Genomic DNA, 18762 nt, shown 5'->3' with positions numbered 1-18762 from the left:
CAGCTCCGCACGGTGGTGGGGCGGCAGCTCCGCACGGTGGTGGGGCGGCAGCTCCGCACGGTGGTGGGGCGGCAGCTCCGCACGGTGGTGGGGCAGTGAGGTCATTCAAGGTTATAGGCATTTCTGAACAGATGAGTCTTTAGGTTCCGTTTGAAGTTTGCAAGTGTAGTAGATAATCTGACGTGTTGAGGCAGTGAGTTCCAGAAGACTGGGGATGTTCGGGAGAAGTCTTGGAGACGGTTGCATGAGGAGCGAATGAGAGAGGAGGATAGAAGGAGATCTTGGGAGGACCGGAGATTACGTTTTGGAGTGTAGCGAGAGATTAGTTCAGAGATATATGGAGGAGACAATTTGTGGATGGCTTTGTAAGTCAGTATTAGTAGTTTGAATTGGATACGATGGAAGATTGGGAGCCAGTGAAGGGACATGCAGAGAGGAGAAGCGGGGTGGTAGTGAGGCGAGAGGTGGATCAGTCGGGCAGCAGCATTAAGGATGGACTGGAGAGGGGCGAGCGTGTTAGCAGGGAGACCACATAGGAGGATGTTGCAGTAGTCGAGGCGGGAGATTATGAGAGCATGCACTAGCATTTTTGTAGATTGAGAATTGATGAAGGGACGGATTCTGGAAATATTTTTGAGTTGAAGACGACAGGAGGTGGTGAGGGATTGAATGTGTGGTATGAAGGACAAGGCAGAGTCAAAGGTCACTCCGAGGCACCGAACTTTGGGTGCTGGGGAGAGCGTGATGTTATTTATTGTAATAGATAGATCAGGTAGAGAGTGTAGGGGAGATGGAGGAAAGATAATCAGCTCAGTTTTGGCCACATTGAGCTTTAGGAAGCGAGAGGAGAAGAAGGAAGATATAGCAGATAGGCACTCTGGGATTCTGGACAGCAGAGAAGTGACATCTGGACCAGAGAGGTAGATCTGAGTGTCATCGGCATATAGGTGGTACTGGAAGCCATGGGACTTTATGAGTTGTCCCAGGCCAAATGTATAGATAGAAAAAAGTAATGGTCCCAGGACAGAGCCTTGAGGGACACCAACAGAGAGAGGACGGGATGAAGAGGTTGTGTGGGAGTGGGAGACAGTAAAAGTGCGGTTGGAGAGGTATGAAGAGATCCAAGAGAGGGCGAGGTCTCTGACACCAAGGGAAGAGAGGATCTGTAGTAGGAGGGAGTGGTCAACAGTGTCAAAAGCTGAGGATAGGTCTAGAAGTAGGAGTATAGAGAAGTGGTTGTTAGCTTTGGCAGTAAGTAAGTCATTTGTGATTTTTGTCAGGGCAGTTTCAGTGGAATGATGTGGACGGAAGCCGGACTGTAGGTTGTCAAAGTGAGAGTTAGAGGAGAGGTGGGAGGAAAGTTCAGCATGGACGTGCTGTTCCAGGAGTTTTGAGGCGAATGGGAGTAGCGATATGGGGCGATAGCTGGCAGCAGAGGTTGGGTCGAGGGAAGGTTTCTTTAGGATGGGTGTGACTGTTGCATGTTTAAAGGCAGAAGGGAAGGTACCAGTTGTTAAAGATAGGTTGAAGAGATGGGTTAAGGCTGGAATTAGGATAGTGGTGAGGTTGGGGAGGAGGTGGGTTGGGATGGGATCACGTGCGCAGGTGGTGAGGTGCGCTTTTGAGAGAAGATGTGCAAGCTCTTCTTCGGTGATAGTGGAGAGGAAGTTTATGGGGGAGGAGCAGTGGTCTGTTATATGAAGGGGTTGTGGTGGTTGAGCAGAAAAGACTTGTCTGGTTTGGTCGATCTTTTCTTTGAAATATGTGGCAAATTCTTCTGCGGAAATGAGGGAGGTTGGAGGGGGCAGTGGTGGGCGAAGGAGGGAGTTGAAAATATTGAAGAGCTGTTTGGGGTTGTGTGTTAAAGAGGATATGAGGTTTCTGAAGTATTCCTGTTTAGCCGAGGTAAGGGCCAAGCGAAATGTGTGAATTGCATTTTTGAATGTGGTGAAGTCTTCCTGGGAGTGCGTTTTCTTCCAGCGCCGCTCTGCAGCCCTAGACACTTGCCGCAGTTTTTTAGTGAGGCTGTTGTGCCAGGGTTGTCTATTGATTTGTCTCACTCTGCCATGCACAAGAGGAGCAACTGAATCAATAGCTGATGTGAGAGTGGCGTTGTAGAAAGTGGTGGCACTGTTTGTGTCGTGCACTGAAGATATGGAGGACAGTGGTAGGATAGAGTCAGAAAGGGTATGTATGTTGACGTGTGCGAGGTTTCTGCGAGGGTGTGATACGTGCTGGACAGGAGGGGCAGGTGAGGAGGACAGGGCAGAGAAGGTCAATAGATGGTGGTCAGATAAGGGGAGAGGGGAGGTAGTGAGGTTAGATAGAGAGCAGAGACGGGTGAAGATAAGGTCTAATGTGTGTCCATCTTTATGGGTGGCAGAGGTGGACCACTGAGATAGACCAAAAGATGAAGCAAGGGAGAGTAGTTTGGAGGCTGCTGACTGGCGGGTGTCAGTGGGGATGTTGAAGTCACCCATGATAATAGTGGGAATGTCAGCAGAGAGAAAGTGTAGAAGCCAGGCAGAGAACTGGTCAATAAAGGAAGTGGTAGGGCCTGGGGGTCTGTATATGATGGCCACTTGGAGGTTGGAAGGAGAATAGATGCGGACAGAGTGCACTTCAAAGGAAGGCAGGACAAGGGAGGGTAAGGGTGGGATTGGATTAAAGCTGCAGTTGTTAGAAAGAAGGAGGCCCACTCCTCCACCTTGTCTATTGCCAGGGCGAGGAGTATGGGAGAAGTGAAGGCCACCGTAGCACAGCGCAGCAGGGGAGGCAGTGTTGGATGGTGTCAGCCATGTTTCAGTGATGCCCAGAAAGGATAGATTGCTAGAGGTAAAGAGGTCGTGAATGACCTATGGTCGGTCTACCCATTAGCTCTGCCATGCATACTGTAGCTCTACACCTACTGCACATGTTACTTTATGATTGACATCTCTTTCGTACCAGAGCTGTCTAAGCCTACTCTGACCCCATATTTGTCATTACTATATTGTCCTTGTACTGTATTATGACATTTGTATCATGTGTTTCATTTCTTGCTGTGTTGCAATTTTTTTGCTGCATCCCAATTGTACCTCTACATTGTTCGAGTTTATGTTATTGTTCTCTCACTCTTATGTGATACTGATTATTGTCATTTTTCATGATTACATGCAGATAAGTCCAATCTGACGAAGGCTCAGGCCGAAACGTCATTTGTAACTTGTTTTGGACAAAAACATATATGCTTCTGAAAAAAATTTTTTTTTTAATACGGACCAATAAAGAGTGATTTTGCATTACTATCCGTTGTGACTTACTGACTTAGTCTGGGAGATTTAGAGTGCCGAGGTTACTCACTAATTTTATCTATTATTACCTCTGAGCACCTATATACCAGTGAGCAGAGCTTCCTCTACAGTAGTTCTCCTGATTAGGCATGCCCTTACCTCATGAGCAGGGCATTGCAGCTTTGGTAGCAACCATTACGACATGGACTCTGCTGCTGTGGACCCGGGGAGAGTGAGTGCAGATTCATTGCACCCACACTCCTCACATGAAGGGTCCGCACTCCTAGAAAATGGGGGATACGTTCCCTGAGTGTCTCCCCCCATATTCTAGACGGTCCAGAGTCGTCGTGGGACCCCTTTATTTTTTTTCTTACAATAAATTGGTGAAAGAGGAAATGTTTTGGGGACTGTTTTTTCAAATAAATTTCTTTTGTCAATTTTGTTTTTTTTTGTTAGTACTGACAGTTTATGATGTTGGGTATCTAATAGACGCCATGACATCACAAACTGCTGGGCTTGATCTCAGGTGACTTTACAGCTAGTATCAACCCGATTTATTACCCCGTTTGCCACTGCACCAGGGCACGGGATGAGCTGGGGTGAAGCGCCAGGATTGGCGCATCTAGTGGATGCGCCACGTCTGGGGTGCCTGCGGCCTGCTATTTTTAGGCTGTGAAGGCCCAATAACTATGGACCTTCCCACCCTGAGAATACCAGACCACAGCTGTCCGCTTTACCTTGGCTGGTGATCCAATTTGGGGGGGACCCTACTTTTATTGTGTAATTATTAATATTTATAAAATAATTATAAAAAAGAGCCTGAGGGGACCTCCACATTGGATCCCCAACCACGGTAGAGCTGCCAGCTGTGGTTTTCAGGCTACAGCCGTCTGCTTTACCCTAGCTGGCTATCAAAAATGGGGGGACCCAACGTAATTTTTTTTTTTTAACTATTTTTTAAATAGAAAAAATTAATGGGCTTCCCTGTATTTTGATTGCCAACCAAGGTAACGGCAGGCAGATGGGGGTGGCAACCCATAGCTGTCTGCTTTATCTGCGCTGAGAATCAAAAATACCGCGGAGCGCTACGTCATTTTTTTAAAGATTTATTTTTACAGCACTGTGATGTCCAGCAATCAAAATACAGGGAAGCCCATTTTATTTTTAGTTATTTAAATAAATAATTAAAAAAATATATATGGGCTCCCGCTGCATTTTTAGTATTGCTAGCTAAGGGTAATCCAAGCAGCTACTGGCTGCTAACCCCCACTGCTTGGTGTTACCTTCACTGGCAATGGAAAATCCAGGGAAGCATTTTTTATTTTTTTTGCCAAAAAACTACAAAAAAAGGACGTGAGCTTCGCCATATTTTTGTATGCTAGCCAGGTATAGCAGGCAGGTGCTGGAAGAGTTGGATACAGCGCCAGAAGATGGCGCTTCTATGAAAATGCCATTTTCTGAGGTGGCTGCAGACTGCAATTCGCAGCAGTGGGGCCCAGAAAGCTCAGGCCAACCGGTGGTGCGGATTCCAATCCCCAGCTGCCTAGTTGTACCTGGCTGGACACAAAAATGGGGCAAAGCCTACGTCATTTGTTTTCTAATTATTTCATGAAATTCATGAAATAATAAAAAAAGGGCTTCCCTTTATTTTTGGTTCCCAGCCGGGTACAAATAGGCAACTGGGGGTTGGGGGCAGCCGTACCTGCCTGCTGTACCTGGCTAGCATACAAAAATATGGCGAAGCCCACATAATTTTTTCAGGGGGCAAAAAACTTCTGCATACAGTCCTGGATGGAGTATGCTGAGCCTTGTAGTTCTGCAGCTGCTGTCTGTCTGTATGGAGAAGAGCAGACAGCAGCTGCAGAACTACAAGGCTCAGCATACTCCATCCAGGACTGTATGCAGAGGTTTTTTGCCCACCAAAAAAATGACGTGGGCTTCGCCATATTTTTGTATGCTAGCCAGGTACAGCTGGCAGCCACGGGCTGCCTCCAACCCCCAGTTGCCTATTTGTACCCGGCTGGGAACCAAAAATATAGGGAAGCCCGTTTTTTTTAATTATTTCACTTATTTCATGAAATAATTAAAAAACAAATGACGTGGGCTTCGCCCTATTTTTGTGTCCAGCCGGGTACAACTAGGCAGCTGGGGATTGGAATCCGCAGCACAGGTTAGCCCGAGGTTTGTGGGCGCCTCTGCTGCGGATTTCAGTCCACAGCCATCCCAGAAAATGGCGCTCTCATAGAAGCGCCATCATCTGGCGCTGTATCCAACTCTTCCAACAGCCCTGGAGCCGGGTGGCTTGTTGGGTAATCATGAGTTAATACTGGCTTTGTTTTACTAGCCAGTATTAAGCCAGAGATTCTTAATGTCAGGCACGTTTGACCCGGCCATTAAGAATCTCCAATAAAGGGTTAAAAAAAAGACACCACACAGAGAAAAAATACTTTAATAGAAATAAATACACAGACACATTAGAGACTCCATCTTTATTACCCCCTGTCAGCCCTCCACGATCCATGGTCTTCTGTCTTCTTTCTTTCTAGTGTAGTAGTAGTGACGATTGTAGTGAGGATGAGATTCACCAGCTCATCACTTGGGGCTGGGGAACCTCCATCCTCACTACAATGCTCACTACAATCGGGAAGCAGCGTACAGCCTTCACTCCGTGAGTGATCAGTGCTGGCTGCTAGCGGTAACGCTGACAGACGCGTTACCATAGCAACGGTGCTCTCGGAGCCGCGGTTAGCGGTGACGTCACCGCTAACTGCGTTGCTATGGCAACGGTGATCTCCGTTAATGACCGGCTGTGTCAGCCGGTCCCTAACGGAACGGGGAGTCGACCGTGTGCTAGAGCATGTCGCCGGTACACGGCGATACACATATGTGCACCGTGTACCGGAGAGATGCACTCGCAGGTCCTACATGACGTGTCATAGTCATGTGACCAGTCTGTAGCCAATGAGATAATAGCCACGTGACTGGTCACATGGCTATTTTGACGTCACGATAGGTCCTGCTTCTCTGCTGGCAGTGCAGGTCACCGGGAGGATTCAGCGATCATCGGATGGAATAGCGGCAGGAGACAGAGTGCAGAAGGGATCGCGAGGACCGGTAAGTGTTATGGCAATGTTTATTAACTGTTTGTGTACATTTATAATGCATTTTTATGTGTTTGTGATTGCCTCCCATTATAGCCTATACGTTCGAGTTCGGTTCGTCGAACGTTCGACGAACCGAACTCGAACGGGACCCCCGTTCGGCGAACCGGCCTCGAGCCGAACCGGGACCAGTTCGCTCATCTCTACTCCTTACCTGCCGCCGGCCCCAATGCGGAAGGAAGAGGTGGGCGGGATGTTTACATCACGCTCAGCTCCGGCCCTCCGCTTTGATTGGCCGGCCGCTGTGTGACGTTGCGGTGACGTCGCTGTGATGCCGAACGTCCCTCCCCCTTGAAGGAGGGATTGTTCGGCAGTCACAGCGACGCCGCCGACCAGGTAAGTACGTATGACGCTGCCGTAGCGATAATGTTCGCTACGGCAGCGATCAGAAACAATCGCATGCGTGACGGGGGCGGGTACTTACATGCTCGCTATCGCTACAAATTGCTAGCGATATCGCTACCGTGTAAAGCCCCCTTTAATGAATTTGTGGTGATGGTGACTAAATACTACTATCTCTTTGCACTAGAAGTTATTAAAGAAGCTGCACAAAAGAGACATAGGTGATAATACCTCTGGTAATGTATCTGAACAGGAAACCCTAGAGATTATGGAGGATTTGTTAAGAGAACAAAACCCTGGGGATCATGAGACCTTTCAACGTGATATCTATCCCAGATGCACCAGGTTCTCTACCTTGTCCATATGCCCAGAAGTTGAAATCTTTATAAAGCTGGTTTTACAGGACATAAAAAGATCTTGTAGCACCCCTGAGGTATCAGGTGCCACAAAATGTGAATGTGGAAACCCAAACCGCGGAAAATTCGTGCAAGTCAACACACCAGCACCCTCAGGCCACATACATAGCCCCAATTCCAGACTGGGAGACTACCTAACAACAGGTAAAAGGGACAGGCACATATTGGATAGTACCACCTAATCTGAAGGGAGAGACCAAGCAAGGGGAGGGGCCGGTGGTCAGTTGGGAAGTTGGCAGGAGGAAGTAGTCAGTAAGAGAAGAGAGTTGAAGGAGAGAGGAGTGAAATAAAGAAAGGAAAAGTGTAAAGACCTGAAGTAACAACGGAACGCTGTAACAGGAGTGAGGGACTGTGGAGTAAGGAACCAGGACTCCAGGAACCGTGGGTTACCTGTGAAAGTGTAATACTCCAGGAACCGCAGGACTCCTGAGGAAGTCTGGAACTTAGGCTTACAGGACTCAGCACGAGGCGGGGTGCAGTCCCTAGGACAGCGGGACACTTTATGGTCAACTGTTAAATCTGCCAGGTGAGGGGATCTCCAGGGTCTCTCACCAACCCAAAGAGTCTGATGCATCGGCAGCAAAGAGGGGACTTGGGATTGAACCCCTTAAATAGTCAAGGCTGCCTGCAGTAGGACCAAGACTGAAACAAAGGGGCTCCCTCAGAAGCTCTAAGCCACAGGAACCTAATAAAAACGAGAGTCCACAAAGGACAGCTACCCCAGGTCACAACTGGCATGGAGAACAAGGGGAGTGGGAACACGTGAAACCGGCACCAGCGGGTCCAGGCACAAAGCCACAAGTAAAAAGGCAAGTTTAAACTGCAATACCGGTGTGTACTGTTTCCTTCTCGCATCTGTACGCTTCCACTGACTGTCCCCTACTATAACCCCCATCATCCACTGCTGGGGCTCAGCCTTGCTTGCATTACTCCACCAGCCCCAGCAGGACCCTTCAGCGGCGGCTTCAATTTCCTGGCCGCACACCGCAAGTGGCATAGTTGAAAAACTCTTTTATTTTATTTTCTTATATTTTCTCCCGATTTTCCACCCCATTTTTATCGTCCCGACCCCCAGGGTCATGGAATCGGGCATCGGCCGTGACCACAACTGATCCCCCTGCACACCATGCCCCCGTGACTGAGTACCCCACAGCCCTGGGGCGTCACATCCCAAACTTGGCGTAGTCGCCAGGATTCTGCCAGAGACCCCGCCCCCCTGGGAGTGCCTGAACCATGTAAAAAGAAACCAATGCAGGGACACCGGAACCCTGCTGCAGAAAGTTTTCGAGAGTGCAGATTGACAACATGGCTGCCCCAGGGGACAGAGCACCAGACCGACCAGAAGTGGGGACTGCTGCCTGGCTGGAGGAAGAGCTGAATCTGCTTTACATCCGGATGCGGGCCCAGTTCCTCTGTCAAAAGGCTGAATGGAGAGATGATATGCGGAAGATGGTAGCGGCAGTGCGGGCCCAAGAAAAGCGGGCCTTGCATGAGGAGCAGCGCCAGGAGCAGGTAGGAGCAGAGACCTCCCTAGCCCCATCGGCTCCCCAGTAGTGGAACTGGTAGCGGAACCCGTGCCATTCCCAGTCGCTGACCAGACAGAGCAACCGCCTCCATCTCCGGCCATAGATCCGGCCGCACCACCTCCTAACCCAACAGCGAAGTACCCGGAGGCTTGCCAGCCCAACCCAGAGTGGGGAAAGATCCAACCAGCCCCCAAGGCGGTTCTGGTGTCCAAACTGAAAGCCACAGTCTCGGAGGAGATCCACACTGCATGCCAGGCCACAATCGACCAGTTAGCCTTAGAGCAGGAGGAGCGTGAAGCACAGAAGGTGCAGGTGTGGGCCCGCAACCTCCGTGAAAAGGAGAGTCTGCGGCAGGCCAGTTGGAAGGACCGTGGACTTCGTTACAAGGGTGTGGTGGATGAGTTTAACCAGAAAAAGGGGTGGGGCTTCATCACTGAGCTGGGGTTGCAAGTCAGTGTTTTTGTTTCCCAGCGAGACGTGATGGCCCACCTCCAGAAAGGTCACAATGGTCGGGAGTTGCACCCAGGTGATATGGTCACCTATGCCCGGCATCATGGGGAGCCGGGCTGGTATGCCCTGGATGTGGAAGTGCGTCCAGCAGGGGGCGCTGCTGTGGTGCCAGTCCCCACTTCCTCCTCAGATTCCAGCTTCCAGTGCTGAGGTGTATGGTAGCTGAACCAGGCTACCCAGTTTCATTGTTTGTTCAGTTATAAAAATATTGCATAATACCTGAAAACTTGATAATGATTGCATAAAAGTTTAATAGACATGGACCACAGTCACAGGACTGGTTGTGACAAGAACTGGCTTTGTATATATTTGCACCAATTGTGCCAACACCAGAGTACAGCCTTACCAAAGGACCCTAATTGACACCGCCACCAAGGAGAGGATGGTTGCAGGAAGGGTCTGTGGTAGAGTCGGCCAAGACCCGGTCACCATGGAAACCGGTGACCTTCCTCCTAGGGGTTTTGGGACCTGGATCTTTGGGTGGTGGGCGATGAGAAGGGTACTCCAGTGTTACACCTCATGGCTCTCCTGTGGCAAGGAATGAGACAGTCTCCTTGCCTGCCACGAGCGCTCCTGCTCCGCAGCGCCGAAGGTCTGCCAGACTGCACAGAGTGCAGGAGAAACCTCCTCAGAGAGGCAGCACAAGGGTGACACCTAGTGGTACTCCTGTTGCAAGAAATGAGGCGGTCTCCCATTCCTTGCCTGCCACAGCTCCTCCTGCTCAGCAGCCTCAAAGGTCTGTGAGGTTGCGCAATGTGCAGAGATTTGCTGCTCAGGGAAGCAGTGAGACTCCCGTTATCTCTACACATTGTGAGACCGAGGATCCCGCCTCTATTTCCCAGAGGCAGGAGGGTGAGCATGTGCTATGCTTGGTGGATCCTGATTCGCCCACTGACGTCACACGGCTTGATGACAAGGCTAGTGACGTGGTGAATCCTGACTGGCCAGGCTGGGATGTCGTGGATCCTGATTGGGTCAAGTCCGTCATCTCCGCCTCGCGCCCGCCCTTGGCTGGAGCTACACCTCCTTAAAAGCTCCTCCTGCCATCATGGCGGCGCGCGACCGTCCTTCTATGTTTGGATGTCTGGCAGCGTGCTGCCACGCCACTGCTCAGGCATTACTGTCTCTTGTGGGCTTGACCCTTGCTGCTCCGGCAGTACCTCGTTTGCAGGGTGTGTTCCTGCCTTGCTGCTCCGGCAGTACCCCCGTCAACAGGCTGTGTTCCTGTCCCAGGTGAGCTCCTCAAGTCTCCATTGGACTCACCTGGTTATTGAAAGCACACGTGCGTGGGCACCTCTGTGCTACCCTCGTGCCATATTCTCGTGACTTCCACTGGCACACGTGCGTGGGCACCTCTGTGCTTCCCCGTGCAACAGGTACACCGAGCCGTGAGATCTGTGCCATACAACCCTCACGGGTTAGGGCAGATCGGTGTACATAGATCGTCTGTGACATTCCAGACGATCGCTAGCAGCAACCCGCTCACTCTTCACCCACCATAGCGGCGGTCCCTTACACCGCACAGTGGACCTTGACCGGCGGAAGCAGTCCATTTCCCATCTTGGCACGCTTCCCCGGGTCCCCCTCGTAACACTCCAGGTTTAGCAACATTTAAGGAAATGCCTTCCATGCGTGGGAAGAATGTTAATATTTACTGTTTACAAAAATTTTAAAAAAAAATGTACTTTGTTATCTTTGCAGCCCGTGCTGGAATTAACCAAGGGGGAATGTAGCACCCCTGAGGTATCAGGTGTCAGAAAATGTGAATGTGGAAACCCAAACCCTGGAATATCCGTGCCAGTCAACACACCAGCACCCTCAGGCCACGTACATAACCCCAATTCCAGACTGGGAGACAGCCTAGCAACAGATAAAAGGGACAGGCACTCATTGGATTGTACCACCTAATCTGAAGGGAGAGACCCAGCATGGGGATGGGCCAGTGGTCAGTTGGGAAGTTGGCGGGAGGAAGTAGTCAGTAAGAGAAGAGTGTTGAAGAAGAGAGGAGTGAAGTAAAGAAAAGAAAAGTGTAAATACCTGAAGTAACAATGGAACGCTGTAACATGAGTGAGGGACTGTGGAGTAAGGAACCAGAACTCCAGGAACCGTGGGTTACCTGTGAAAGTGTAATACTCCAGGAACCGCAGGACGCCTGTGGAAGTCTCGAACCTAGGCTCACAGGACTCAGCACGAGCCGGGGTGCAGACCCTTGGACAGCGGGACACTTTGTGGTCAACTGTTAAATCTGCCGGGTGAAGGGATCTCCAGGGTCCCTCAACCCAAATAGTCTGAAGCATCAGCAGCAAAGAGGGGACTTGGGATTGAACCCCTTAAATAGTCCAGGTTGCCTGAAATAGGACCAAGACTGAAACAGAAGAATTCACTCAGAAGGTCTAAGCCACAGGAGCCTAATACAAACGAGAGTGCACAGAGGACAGCTACCCCAGGTCACAGCTGGCACGGAGAACAAGGGGAGCAGGAACACTTGAAACCAGCACCAGCGGGTCCAGGTATAAAGCCACAAGTAAAAAGGCAAGTTGAAACTGCAATACCGGTGTGGACTGTTTCCTTCTCACCTCCGTACGCTTACACTGACTGTCCACTACTATAACCCGCATCATCCACTGCTGGGGCCTAGCCCTGCTTGCGGAGGGCCCAAAACACTTAAGCTCCACTAGGCCCAGCAGGACCCTGCAGCGGTGGCTTCAATTACCTGGCCATACACCGCAAGTGGCGTAGTCGAAAAACTCTTTTCTTTTCTTTTTCTCCCATTTTTCACCCCCTTTTTATCAGACCGACCCTCAGGGTCACAGAACCGGGCGTCGGCCGTGACCACGACTGATCCCCCCTGCGCACCACGCACCTGGGACCGAGTACCCCACAGTCTTGAGGCGTCACAATCTCAACTAAACGTACTTATGACAATCTCACAGCAGATCAACGTAAAGCCCTAAAAGAATTGAAGATGATGGATGATGTAATCATTAATCCAGCGAACAAGGGAGGGGAACCTACCTGTACAGTATGTAGGTTAATTGATTATTATCTTAAGTGCATAGTTGAGACCTTGCCTTCAAATGTCCATGACACAATGGATGACATGGACAGAATCAATAGGATTACATTGGAGAAGGATATGCTACTGGTCACGGCTGATGTTGAATCATTATACACCTTTATTAGACATAAGAATGGATAAGTGTCATGTCCCCACCAGAGTCCGCTCCTGTGACTTCTGGTTCGATCTCCAGACGACGCTGTGTTCCCACTCTGGATAGTGCTGGTGATGGAAGAGTAGTCGTAACAGTGACTCTGGTGGATGCAGGCTCCGCTCATCCACTAAGCTTGTTTTCCCTGGGACCTGCAGTGCCACTGGCTGACTGTAGGTGGCATGTGTCTTCCAGCTGAAGTTACCACCATTCCGCTATAGCCAATGGGAAGACACCACACTCTTCTAATTCCACCTCTTGTCTGCTGGTCACTGCCAGAGATAGTTTTGTATTCCTGATTTCTAGTTCCTGCTCTGTTCTGAATAGTGATCCCTGTGTTTTTACTTATGCCTGCTCTCTGACTATCCTTCTGCCTGCCGTTTTTGTACTTCACTGCCAGATCCGGATTTGACCTCTGCCTGGTTTCTTGCCTACGTCCTTGTCTGCAGATTTTGTCTCTGTTCTGCATCTCCTGGTTTGACCATTCCTGACTACTACTCTCCTCTGGACTGTAGCCTTCCACAGGTAGGGATCTCCATGGCCCTGCAGTAATTCCAAATCCCTGTATAGGGGTTAAAGGGTTTCGGGGTTCTTGGGGTCCTGCTTTGTGAGTGGCTTTCCCCTAGCCTGTCTGTGACAGCCAGTCTGAGTCTGGGGTTCCAGGCAGGCATTACAGTTAGACGCGGTTCGCTTTTTTTCTGGAGACTAGCAACTGGGACTGCCAAATGTGTGACTTGATTTGGAACTACTTGGTTTTGTTCTTACTCATAATTTTTTACATTTAAGAATGAATTTTACCTGCAGAGGTGTGGCACAGTGATAGGTCAGCCTGCACGCCTTCGTTCACTAATCTCTTTCTTGGCTATTAGGAAAGAAACATTTTTGATGGCAAGCAATCGCAGGCCGCTGACCATACGAAGTATTGGCTGCAATACATAGAGGATCTACTCATCACCTGGCAAGGTACCGAGGGTTAATTACATCAATTTATGGAACATCTATATATAAATAGATTTAATGTTAAGCTTACGTATACATCAATCACTTCAACAATTGCTTTTCTAGATGTCAAAATTCAGGTGGATGCCAGTCTGATGGTGCAGACAGATGTATATTACAAGCCCACATCTGCAAACACATTATTACATACCAAATCAAGTCAACCAGATTTTTTGTTTGGATCACCTGTGTCATGTACTGTCCCTTCACAGGATGCAGAAGATGTAATCATTGCTACTCACTGCAAGTTCTTGGGTTTTCTCCTTTACAAATTTCTGATGTATTGCTGTTGATAGCGTGGTTTGTGGCACAGCAGCAGCCACCACTGGAGGAACCGGATAAACATTAGATGCAAGGGAGACGGATTGCATGTTCTCTGGAAGAATCATTTTCTGAGAAGCCGCATCTTCTTTGGGCAGAATTATAGTGCATGGTACTGGTTCATAACTGTGCATTCTATTTTCAGTTGTAGGTGAAGACATTGTAGCTTTACCTAGGCTTATACTTCAAAAATGACAGAAAGTAAATCAATGTGTTAAGTTCAGTGGAACGACAATCGTGAATTCAATATAATAAATATTTTCACTTAGGTCACATATCACATAATTTAGTTTAAAGGATTGATATTGATGAGGATAATCGGCCTATGGGCTCTTGTCCACTTACGATTTCAATGTGCGAGTGCGATCCGATAAAAAATCGGATCGCACTCGCACCAGTGTAAAGCTATGAGGCCATGTCCTCTTGCTAAATTTTTAATGGCACGACTTGTGCTCTCGGTGAAATCGCGGCATGCTGCGATTTGCACCGAGTCTCAGCTCTCGCACCCCCATGCAAGCCTATGGGAGCGAGAAAAAAATCAGAATACGGGTGCCATACACATGTCATACAGATGGCATACACATGTCACATGGATCCTTGACACTTGCATACTGCGTCGGACTGGCTGCCGGAAGAATCTCCAGTAATACCAGTCCTGGCCGTGGTTACATGCACTGAACTCCGGAGCTGTCACCTGAGCTCCGGAGTGCAGCCTGGACTGAACAGCGAGCACCCAGTGATTGATTGCCCGGTGATTGCTGTTCAGTTCAGCACAGCTGCAGACAGTCCGGGCTGAACTTCGGAGCTCAAGTGACACCCCGGAGTTCAGTGCAGGTAACCACGGCCAGGACTGGTATTACTGGAGATTCCTCCAGCAACCAGTCCTACGCTGCTTACATAAACACTCACATAGCACTCGCATGACGCTCGCATTTCATACGGATGCTATGTGAGAAAAAAAAAAATTATAGTACGCAGACCATACGCAGGACAATCGACTCACATTTGTAGCCGAGTATCGCAGGAATTTTTTTAACGCAAGTGGACAAGAGCCCTATCATGAAATGTCTGTCTTGACGAGGCCAACAAAATATGTGCTTTTTTTGTTGTCCGGTGGCAAATCACATTCCTATTCCATTTGCTGTGTGCAAGTAATTGTGCAGGACTGTCTACTAGGTGATGATTAGGCTAAAGGTCCAGTCACACTAAACAACTTACCAGCGATCCCAACAACGATAGGGATCGCTGGTAAGTTGCTAGGAGGTTGCTGGTGAGATGTCACACTGCGACGCTCCAGCGATCCCACCAGCAACCTGACCTGGCAGGGATCGCTGGAGCGTCGCTACACGAGTTGCTGGTGAGCTCACCAGCAACCAGTGACCAGCCCCCAGCGCCGCGTGGAAGATGCTGCGCTTGGTAACTAAGGTAAATATCGGGTAACCAAGGGCTAATGTGACAGCGAGAGAGCAACAACTGAATGTGCAGTGAGCAGGGAGCCGGCTTCTGCGGACGCTGGTAACCAATGTAAATATCGGGTAACCAAGAAGCCCTTTCCTTGGTTACCCGATATTTACCTTCGCTACCAGCGTCCGCCGCTCTCAACGCTGTCAGTGCCGGCTCCCTGCTCCCTGCACACATAGCCAGACTACACAACGGGTAATTAACCCGATGTGTACTGTGGCTAGGAGTGCAGGGAACAGGGAGCCGGCACTGGCAGTGTGAGAGTGGCGAACGCTGGTAACGAAGGTAAATATCAGGTAACCAAGGTAAGGGCTTCTTGGTTACCCAATGTTTACCGTGGTTACCAGCGTCCGCAGAAGCCGGCTCCCTGCTGCCTGCACACATAGCAGAGTACACATCGGGTAATTAACCCGATTTGTACTGTGGCTAGGTGTGCAGGGAGCCAGCGCTAAGCGGTGTGCGCTGGTAACCAAGGTAAATATCGGGTTGGTTACCCGATATTTACCTTAGTTACCAAGCGCAGCATGCTTCCATGCGTCGCTGCTGGCTGGGGGCTGGTCACTGGTTGCTGGTGAGATCTGCCTGTGTGACAGCTCACCAGCAACCCGTGTAGCGACGCTCCAGCGATCCCTGCCAGGTCAGGTTGATGGTGGGATCGCTGGAGTGTCGCTTAGTGTGACATCTCACCAGCGACCTCCTAGCAACTTACCAGCGATTCCTATCAGGTTGTATCATTGTTGGGATCACTGGTAAGTTGTTTAGTGTCACTGGGCCTTTAGTGTCATTATGGTACCGGTAACCACTGGTCAATGTATTCCCTGTGTCCCTGACCCACAATCATAGACAGTCATTGCATACAAAAGCCACTCCTTGAGCTGTTTCTTTCTTCTTTTGTTTTTGGCTTAGCAGAATCTTTCTGTTCCATTGTCTACTTTCACTCCTGGCTAGCACTGGCTTCACTTCTGTTGAAGATGTGACGCCCTGGGCAAGCCAGGGGTCACAGGTCACACACCACCACACCCTACACCCCAGTAAGGCACACCAAAGCTAACCAAAAATCCTTGTTGCCTTCCTCCAGAGGCTGATGTTCACACCAGGGGGTGGGCCAGGTGGTTGGCTCCGCCCACCGAGGAGGACACAGTTCTGGAGGTGGGAGGAAACCAGGCAGAACAGTTAGGGAGGAGAAGGAGTAAACAGCTAAGATGAGCTAAGGAAGTGAAAGTGGAAGTAGAAGTGGAAGTGGTAAAGGAGGAGTAGGAGAAACTGAAGGAAGGTGAAAGGTGACAGAAAGAAAGCCTGAAGTAGTCCAGCTGTGTGCAGGACAGAGTCAGCAAGGTCAGCAACGGCGGTGACTGTCTGGAGGGGGACTGTTTGGAAGTTCCTGGAAGGACCGCGGACGGGTAGTGGCCCGGCGGTCTGGAGCAGTGTACCAAAGGACAGTCAGCACCAGGGCAGGGGCCTCTCGGACCCCGGCAAGGCTAGGAGTCGCCATAATTTGCCAAATCCGTCAGTGAAGGGGACGTAGATCCCCCAACAACCAAGTCCCGATTGAAGGCAACAGTCCAACCATTGTAGGAGAAACACCGCCACCGCCAGGGCACCAGTTTCTCAGGGCCAGCGCCTGCGGGCAAAGAGTAGAGCTCCTCCAGTCCAGCTTGAAGCCGGGGAGCGGGTTACCGGTGGGGACCCATCGCTACCAACACAGAAACAAAGGTGCAAGGAAAAGGGACATCACCGTCACCTACTGGGAGAGCAAGTGCAGCCGTCCGTGGGAACCGTCTTTCCAGCCGTGTGGTTTACCGTAAAACTGTGTCAACGTCTCAGGCTGAGTGAGTACCACAGTGCCGCAAGGCACAGCGCTGCCCCCGCGTCCCTGCACCCACCAGGCCCTGCATCTCCCATTTCATCACCGGGCCCCGGGATCACCAACCCCTACCCACGGAGGGGCAACACAACACCTGGCTGCTCCGCATCACCATCCCCGGGACCCCCATATCGAGCAGCGGTGGTGAAATCACCACAACCGTGGGTGGCATCACGGACAATAAACTATCCCCACACCCAACAACCCCCTTTCACTCACGGGCGAGGAGTGCCGCTCGAGAAACCCCCGGGATCCGGCCCACAGCTCGAGCCACCACTGAGCAGCAACCGCCAGACCCAAGCAGAAGGGGGTGAGCGTAGTGTGCTGACACCCTCCTCCCCGCCCGCGACAAAGACTACTTGCCAAATGGTTGTACCCACTTGCTCCTGTATTAATTTCTGACAACACCATCATTTCTTGTAGATCATGCTTCCTAGTACTCTCCAGCAGCTCACTAACTCTCACAACCTAAACAAAAAATACTTCTTCCTATATTAGCTCACACTCTGCTCCCCCTCCCTGTCTGGCTAGGCTTAAGCCACACTAGCCAAGGGGTCATCTAATCCTAACCAGGTGACCTTGTATGATCGGTTTCTACACTGAGACTCACATCCGCTCAACCGTCTGACATATTATACCTTACAATAACGTCATTGTAACTCACACTATGTCACACTTTACACAATACCACATAGTAAATAAATTACACTCTAATGTTACAATAAAGGACATCTTCAGGAAGTCACAAGACAATAAGTCCTCAACCTTACATCGCCAGTTCTGTACTCAGTGGTAAGCGCCCGCTCTATTTTGTACATGACTAAATAAAAAGTGCCGACTGCACAATCAGTGTGGAAAAAGTCTTTTCATTATTCTACTCTACTCCTCTAGTGCAAAGGAATAGGTATGATTGGCCTCTTTACCATTATTTTAATCAATGAATTTTGGGTAAGATTTTGTGGCACTGCATGTTATTTGCTTACACTTCTTAATGTACCTTGAATAAAAACTAGAGGCTTCCAGCTTTCATATATTGTGCTACCCCACACCATTAACCTAGTAGTAGGACAAGTGTAAAGGCCCCTTTACACACTGCAACATCGCAAACGACATTGCTGTAACGTCACCGGTTTTGTGATGTAATAGCAACCTCCCCAGCGACATTGCAGTGTCTGAAACGCATCAGCGACCTGGCCCCTGCTGTGAAGTTGCTGATCGCTACAAATCGTTCAGGACCATTCTTTGGTCCTTTGTTTCCCGCTGTGCAGCATGATCGCTAGAAAGTCTCAGTGTGTAAAGGGGACTTTACAGCGACTTCGTTAGCGACTTCCCTTTCAAAAAGCTGCTTTACAACGTCCCCAATGACTAGCTAGGTCGTTCTGCAGGTCCGTATCGCTGTTGCGTCGTTTTCCAGGTTTGCCTGTTTGACAGCTCACCAGTGACTCACCAGAGACTTTGTAGCGATCCCGGCCAGGTTGGGATCGCTGGTGGGATCGCTAGAAAGTCTCAGTGTGTAAAGGGGCCTTAACTTTCCCTTGTATAGACAGCTTTACGGTGTTTCTCATTTGTTCTCTAAAAGGAGACTGTAGGCTGGAAATGAGTAATAATTGAGGCTAGAATGAAGGTCTGTATTTTTTAATGAGATGTCCAGCTCTTGTCTTGGATAAAATGATAGCCTTTG

At 49.8% G+C, this 18762-nt stretch overlaps 1 protein-coding gene across 2 annotated transcripts in view; it reads right to left on the bottom strand.

The window, feature by feature from the left end:
- LOC142309912 (membrane-spanning 4-domains subfamily A member 8-like) overlaps nt 1-18762 on the bottom strand; it is a 102758-nt gene that overhangs the window by 55215 nt on the left and 28781 nt on the right. For both annotated transcript variants that reach the window (XM_075347377.1, XM_075347378.1), the window contains exon 2: nt 13678-13939. In XM_075347377.1, the coding sequence (XP_075203492.1) occupies nt 13678-13917 (240 nt within the window). In that variant the 5' untranslated portion in view covers nt 13918-13939. The remainder of the gene's footprint in view (nt 1-13677; nt 13940-18762) is intronic.

The sequence above is a fragment of the Anomaloglossus baeobatrachus genome, chromosome 5, assembly GCF_048569485.1.
Source record: "Anomaloglossus baeobatrachus isolate aAnoBae1 chromosome 5, aAnoBae1.hap1, whole genome shotgun sequence".
Classification (NCBI taxonomy): Eukaryota; Metazoa; Chordata; class Amphibia; order Anura; family Aromobatidae; genus Anomaloglossus; species Anomaloglossus baeobatrachus.
This window is presented reverse-complemented; position numbering and strand designations above follow the sequence as displayed.